This window comes from Gymnogyps californianus, chromosome 13 (assembly GCF_018139145.2).
Source record: "Gymnogyps californianus isolate 813 chromosome 13, ASM1813914v2, whole genome shotgun sequence".
Taxonomy (NCBI): domain Eukaryota; kingdom Metazoa; phylum Chordata; class Aves; order Accipitriformes; family Cathartidae; genus Gymnogyps; species Gymnogyps californianus.
The window spans coordinates 14,629,848-14,637,107 of record NC_059483.1 but is presented as its reverse complement, the minus strand read 5'-3'; the positions used below and the strand labels follow the sequence as shown (position 1 = coordinate 14,637,107).

The 7,260-nt window shown below is 34.9% G+C and overlaps 1 protein-coding gene across 1 annotated transcript; it reads right to left on the bottom strand.

The window, feature by feature from the left end:
• Window positions 1-5,153: 5,153 nt before the first annotated feature.
• HESX1 (HESX homeobox 1) lies at window positions 5,154-7,260 on the bottom strand. Its single transcript, XM_050904813.1, has 4 exons — window positions 7,047-7,260; window positions 6,723-6,928; window positions 6,313-6,414; window positions 5,154-5,345 (listed from the first exon to the last, which is right to left on the bottom strand). Exons 1-4 carry the CDS (start codon window positions 7,258-7,260, stop codon window positions 5,247-5,249), a joined length of 621 nt encoding a protein of 206 aa, XP_050760770.1. The 3' UTR covers window positions 5,154-5,246.

Sequence of the window (7,260 nt, the reverse complement as noted above, 5' to 3'; positions counted from 1 at the left end):
TAGCAAAGCAAAACTGCAATGCTAATACTGTGCCATGCTAACACAGCACTTCATACTTTCTGAGATTCTCTTGACTTGATCTAGGAAAACCCTGCTGGCCCATGCCAATATCAGCTTTGGGTGCCCACAATAGAAAGACTGGTCTTCCACATTTTCTGTCTAAACCTTCCCCCCTCATGTCATGCAAGTCAAGGGACTATTCCCCACAAAGGAATCTAGAACTGATGGCTCTTCAAAAGCCCTAGATTCCTCTCCCTCACTAACAATCCTGTTTGCCCATTATGACCGCATGAACTTCCTTTGTAATGCAATCAGATGGGATCCTTCCCCCCCTCCTCCCCCCCCCCGCCCCCAGATGCTGAACGGCCCCAGCTCCCCCTCACAGAACGATCATTACTACTTTGTCTTTTTACCGTTCCATTATCAAATGAGTATGAGATATTCTAAACAGCTCTAATAAAAGTAACAGAATATGATTTTGAGTCAAGATTAATCCATGACACGAATAACAGGACATTAAATAATAATTTAGGCGAATCACCATTGTTCAAAAGTATTTTTGAAAATAGAATACCTTGTATTTCCCATCCAATTATGTAATATTGAAGACCTTTAAAATGAAGGGACAAAGAGCATCAACCTAACAACTGATAGGGAAACTAAGTCAATTCAAGGAATCAAAAAAAAAAAAAAGTTATTTTACAACCAATTTCTAAAAAGCTTTGATTTTATGATTACTAGTTAACCCTGAGAGTTAATCTCAGCTGTTTAAAGTTAGCTTAATTCCATGTTAGGTAAACTGAAGGTGTTTGCAAATGATTTTACGCTACTTTTGTGCAAGTCTTTTGTTAAATTCAGTCACATAAATGCTGGATGATTTTTAAAGCCACATTTCCTTTTAATAATGTTATGAACACAGCATTAATCCTCTTACATACAACTATAAAAAGTCCTGGGTTTCGTTGCTTTAGAAGTATTTTCAATACAAAACTTTGAACAACTAGAAAAATGTAGATGTACCCATGCACACCGGGAAAATTATAACATACAGTTTGCTGGTGTGCTAGCTTGCTACTTGTAAGCACAGACTTGATAAACTAAATAATTGCAAATTCAAAGTTTTAAATGACAATTTAATGAATGGTGTTCTAAATCTGGGCTTTCAATGCTAACATTGGTAATTCAAAGGCTAAGTTTCAAACTATGCTTTTATGTATGCTGCAAGTAGTAATATTACAATGGAACTTTGGAAGCATTGGCTCTTTGGTATAAATTAATTTGAATCTGCTTTTAGACCATAAGCATAGTTCACCTTTTTTGGACAGCATTGGGCATTTGCTGAAGTCTGTAGTTAGAAAAAAAAAATTAAGATAGAGACACTAATTAGAAGAACATCAATTTAAAACAAATTATTATGCAGCCCAGCATCCCAATTAGGGTCACAGGCACTGGACCTATTTCAGGAAAACACTACTAGAATGTTTAAGTACCTTTACAGTCAATGACAGAAGCCCAATATCAACCTGACCTTAGCCTAAATTGTAGCTGTTGATGGATGTTGACGTAACAGCTTGCCAATATTAAGAGTGAGAAGTCTTACAACTAGGCAGGGTTTTTGCTAGAACAGTTTTCCACCATCCTAGTAAATTTATCAGCTTGTCACAGGGGCAAATGATCACCAGAGCCAATGCAAGGCAACATGGCTGGAACTAAAGGAGGTTGTGGCTTCACAAAGCTTAAGTCAGAATAGGAACCAAGACGACTGAGACTTTTCTGATCACAGTTCTGAAGGGTAGGTAGACAAACAGAAACACTGCAAGGCAAAGTATGCAAAACTGGAGTGGGACCAGATTTCAGCATGCATGGTGGCCTCTTCTGACATATTCTCATCCACTACTGTTATTTGGACTGGGTGTGCCTTGACAGATAACGTAGCGTATTACACGTACTACTAAGGTAGCCCAGAAAGCTGCATATCATCAGGAAGTACAAGATTAGAAAAACCTGTGAAGTCCAGACTAATATTTTTTAAGATGGAAAAAAATTCAGCTGTATTTGAGAAAGTGATGGCCACAATTTAAATCCATGCTGGTCAAAGTAGGTATAAATGTAAAGTTAGAGGGTCTCCTTTAACTTGTTGATGCATTTACTTCGGGAAGAACAAGCTAAGCCAAGCTGAAGCGAATAACGCAAGTATGCTATTAAACTTTTTGCCCCTCAGCACTATGTGCGACACTCTTAGTACGTTACACCAATCATCCTTCTGGTAACATTTGCTAATTGAGAGCTGGATACCAGGGCAGTGCTATTATTATTCTGCTACTATTCTACTTCTTCTCTTAAATTGCTTTGTCAGACTTCCGTCACTTGAGACAAGTTCCATTATAGGAGACATTAGGTGTATTTAGGTATTTGCCAGATAATAGAGTAAGGTTCTTAGGCATCAATCTGTACAGATTAGTCTAATCTGTTGCTGCTGGAAACCTTGTTTCCAGCAGTAAAGTAGACAATAGTTTCAAATTACCTGCAATAAGGTTAAGCTATGGGCAATATATGTTTTGAGGTGAGAAGAAAACCAAAATAGAACTCATGCATTCCCAATATTGTCTTTACTTTTACCAGATCAGGTAGGTATCTGAATTGAGATTCCAATTTCTCTAAAAACTATTCCTAATGGATTTGGATCCATTTAAATTGCTTTATTTGTGAATGTTCTCTTAAGTATTTTTGAATGCAGGATACCACAGAAGTTCAGTTAGTAATGTTATTTCCTGAATCCAACAAAGCATGAATAATTAACATTTCAATATTGGATAAAAGTTTGTTATTTTCACACTAAAATAGAATTCCCAGGAGCAAAGTCAAATAATTCAAGGTTTTAGGGATTCTATAAAAATTAAGGCAATGAGCCCATGAAGTTAAAGACACAAAATGGCAAATACCTGTAGTCTGGTTCTAAAGTAATGAAGCTTTTCAGTAATATTTTTCAGAAAATATAGAAATGGTTTTTATTTAAACTCTTATATCTCAACCTATCATCCAAAATATCAACTAAGCACAGATCATCCTTCCCTTTAGATTTTCCTAATATGAGACTACATAAAATTAAGTTTTTTCTGTAATTTATTTTCTCAAACTTACCTTTCATACCTGCATGTATAGGACAGCAGATATCATGGATACAAGCATCGAGAAAAGAAGAGCAATACTTGGTTTGTTCATGATAACAGGTATGATGTTATCTTGTAAAATCCTAACTGCCTGCATTTTGCAATACCTTGCAAACATTCAGCAAAGCTACATTAAATCATCCATTATAACAACTGAAATGTATAGAGATGTCCTAAGAAAGAACACAAACTGAAGGAAAAGCAGAGCATGTTAGAAGAGATACAGGAATCAAAAACTGTCTGGAAGCAGTAGAGACAGGTCTTTAAAATTTTAACACCTACCTCTTCTAGAGACTATACTACATTGAAAGTAACATGCCAGAAACAAAAAATAATCTGTTGTCATTTTATTATTATTAAACAAGAAAGTGCAAGTGAAGAACAACCTAACTGTATTTGCACTACGAAAACACTACAAGAATCTACGGATTTTTTTTTTCCCCCTTTTTTGCTATTTACATTTAGGCTATATTAACAACGATATGCTGACTTCTATGTCCTCGGTGTCCTAACTGACTTCATAGAAGCTGCGTGTCAGACTATGAATGAGCCTGGTGGCTAAGGCATGTAGATTGAAGACTTTGGCTCAAATCCGTCATCCAGTGAATATCAAAGTAGTTTGTATAAAGCAAAACTGTTTCCACAAGAAATCCGGAAACCAACATCAGCTCAGTGGCTAGGCATTCCTTCAATGTGGGATACTTAGTCTGAGATCTATACTCTGAATTAGATAAAAACAATTTGAATGTCATAAGCACTCACATAATTCCTTCTCCCTAGTTTTCAGAATTTTTCCCTATGTTCTTTTTTCTAAATCAGATAAAATAATTCAGTTCATTTTTTTGACTACTGTAAATAAAATATAGTTTTGGTTCAAAATAAAACTTATTTTTCAAGTCAGCCAAGTGGCAAAACCCAGTTAACAAAGCTTTATGTCTAAATTCTTTGGGATCTACTGGTTCTTTCAGATTTAGACACTGAAATACCATTTGAAGTCAGTGCTTCTGCTGAATGATCAGCCTAACACAAAATGATTTTTTTGTATATACAGCTGGGCCCATGTAGAATGTATCTCTAGTAAGAAACACAGGCTGAAGTCTCATTGAAGGACACCAGCACTTCAAGCAAGTGCTTAAAGCTCTGCTGAACAAGGAACAGTGTAAACCCGTACTTACAATGTTTTCATACACCATGGCCATGAAGAGTTGGGTTTTTTTGTATAAGGCTCCCCTTAGGCATATTGACTTCAGGCTGAATATCAAATATGATACTTTCATGTACTGTTTGATAAAAATGAATTCAACACCCTAAAATTAATGGCAATGATCTGGATATCTGGTCTGGTCGTAATTGATTTGATCCTGTGAAATGCCGCATTCTGTCATTAAAAAATAATAGGGCAACTTCCATAACTGGAACACTTATACTGACAAGAGAGGAGATATCCAAGTTGAAGTATTAAATAGGCAAATATCCTAAATTAAGATACGATATAAAAAAGATTATAATTTTCAGCTGCTTTTAACCAAACAATTGTCCAAACTGAACAGTCAGTTGAATACTAGCCCTTCCATTTGAGATATTTTTCATAAAGACCATAATTTTTAGAAAAAGGTATCATACTCATTATAAATAAGCTATTTAAACTCCAGTGTAACACACAATCTGTTTCAGGTAGTAAAATCTATTTTGCATATTGTGTATTTCAGACTTTAAACAGACTTTTTTTAAAACCATGAAGCTTTGTTAAGTTGTCTTCAGTTAAGCTGCAGTAATTCACACTAGTTGAAAATCTTGTGCAACCTAGGGTTTAGATTTTTTTAAACTGCAAAAATATCTAAACTTTTCTGAAAATACTTATTAAAATATATAGGAAAAGTTCACTTTTTCCACAAAAAGTAGATGATAATAATACTTCAAGTATTTACAGTTTATTTGAATGAAAATTATTATAAACTTTCAAATCTAGGAATAAAATCATAATTAATATATCATCATTACTTAATACAAGTTATGAAAATTCCAATAATTCTTCGTGTTCTATTGTAGTGCCATAACAGCAAACCATTCTTCTTTCTACTCTAGCAGGCTGGAGGTGAAAGTATTTTTCACCATTAGAAACTGAGATTCTCGGTGTGATCTTTTCAGCTTTGCACGACGGTTCTGGAACCAGATCTAAAATTGAAAGAAAAGGCATGCTTTTCAGAAATACAGCACTGTAAGCAGAATAAGCTTTGAAACTTAAAAATATTCACACAACTTTACAGTATTTTGTGTAATGACAGTAGTTTTGAAGTTCAATACAAATTTAAAATCTGCAGATGATGGCATGTAGCTACCTGCAATAATTTTAACACCACAGACAAAGAAAATAATACCCCCAGCTTAACTGGAAAGCGAGGACCAGTTTCACTGTAATTAATATAACAACTAATATTAACTTCAGTGACACTGAATCTGACCCTGGAAGATCCTGAGCATCTGGAATTCACACACAAGTCTTAAGGTGTTATTTCTTCAGCTGCTTAATTAATCGCAGCATCAAGCTTCCCATCAACCCCAATATAATACTTGCATCAAAAGCTTAAACAAACATCAAGGTGAGGCCCAAGTTCTAATGTTTATGGTATGCTTCTTATCACATTGGATTACCTGGAAATCAATAATTAAGATCCCTGAGTAGGTTTTGCTTTTGGCCAGATGAAGACATAGGCTCAAACATTGGTTTAACACATCTATGCTCTACTGACAGTCTCACAAAATACTCAGACATTCATACAAATTATTTCAATATTTGTTTCAAATTTGTTTTCCAATATGGTGACAAGCATAATATAAACATGATTTTAAAACATGGAAGCAAATTTCAAGTTCTGCACATGATAACTAGAGATTAACAGAGCAGATATCTATTATAGTGATGAATACCTCATCAACGCTATGCAAGAAGATTTAAGATTTCAGAAGGAATTCAATGGCTTCCATTTCACAAATCATTGAAGGCAAACTGCATGTATAAATGTACATTGCTTTAAATTGAGATTATTAACATTACTGCTACTGCTGTCAAACTACTTATTTATATAACCAGAGAGTACATATAGATGGAATTACAGAAAAGTTCAAATAAATTTTTAATTACCTGGATCCTGTCTTCATCTAAATCTAATTTGCGAGCTAGCTCTTCTCTAATATCAATGCCAGGGTAGGAGTTCATTTTAAAAACATTTTCCAAGACTTCAATCTGAGGAGATTAAAACACACTTGTTGAATAGTTACCGCTATCTTCATAGCAGTAATAAAGAAAATAAATACCAAAAAGTTTAGTTAGTTCAACAGGAGATTGCTGAGCAGTGTTTGCACAATTCTGATTCCATGCATAAACACAGGTCTGCTGAAATTAGCAACATTACTGTTATTTACACTGGTTCCTGATTACATTTCTCTCTGCAGAGGTACATCATACTGAATTAGTCAGCTGTTATAGGCTTCTACGAACATTTTACTAAACTACATTGTTATTCATTTATTAAATACTGAGAAAATCCCTACCTGGTTTCTAGTGAATGCAGTTCTTGGTCTTCTACCCCTGTACCAGCTCAATTCTCGTTTGAAAGATAGCCTTTCAGTGACTGAAAAATATTTTTCACATTTCAAAACTTTTTCCTCTTGCACTGGATTACTGTTAGCATGAAATAATGGATTTTCATAGCAAACAACAGGGATTTGCAGATGGGGATTACTGTCATCACCTAAAACTAGAAAAAGCAAGCAAACGAGAGCTTCAATTTACTGGTTTTCAGTAGAAACATGAAAATATATACATTTTTAAAGGAATCAAATCTTGTGAGGTTACAAAACAGACTGCTGACTTACCCAAGTTGGTGCATGCATCCATCCATGGTCTGTGAGGTTTCACAGCTGGAATGCCATCTTTTTTCTGCTCCAGTCCCAAAATACTTTCAATGGAAAACGAGCACTGTGTAGTTTTATTTTCTACAAAACCAGACACTTTCTGAAGACTCTGAGACGCTGATGTATTAGCAGCACATAGCGACGTACTTGCCATGCTTTCACCTTCAGCCAGCAT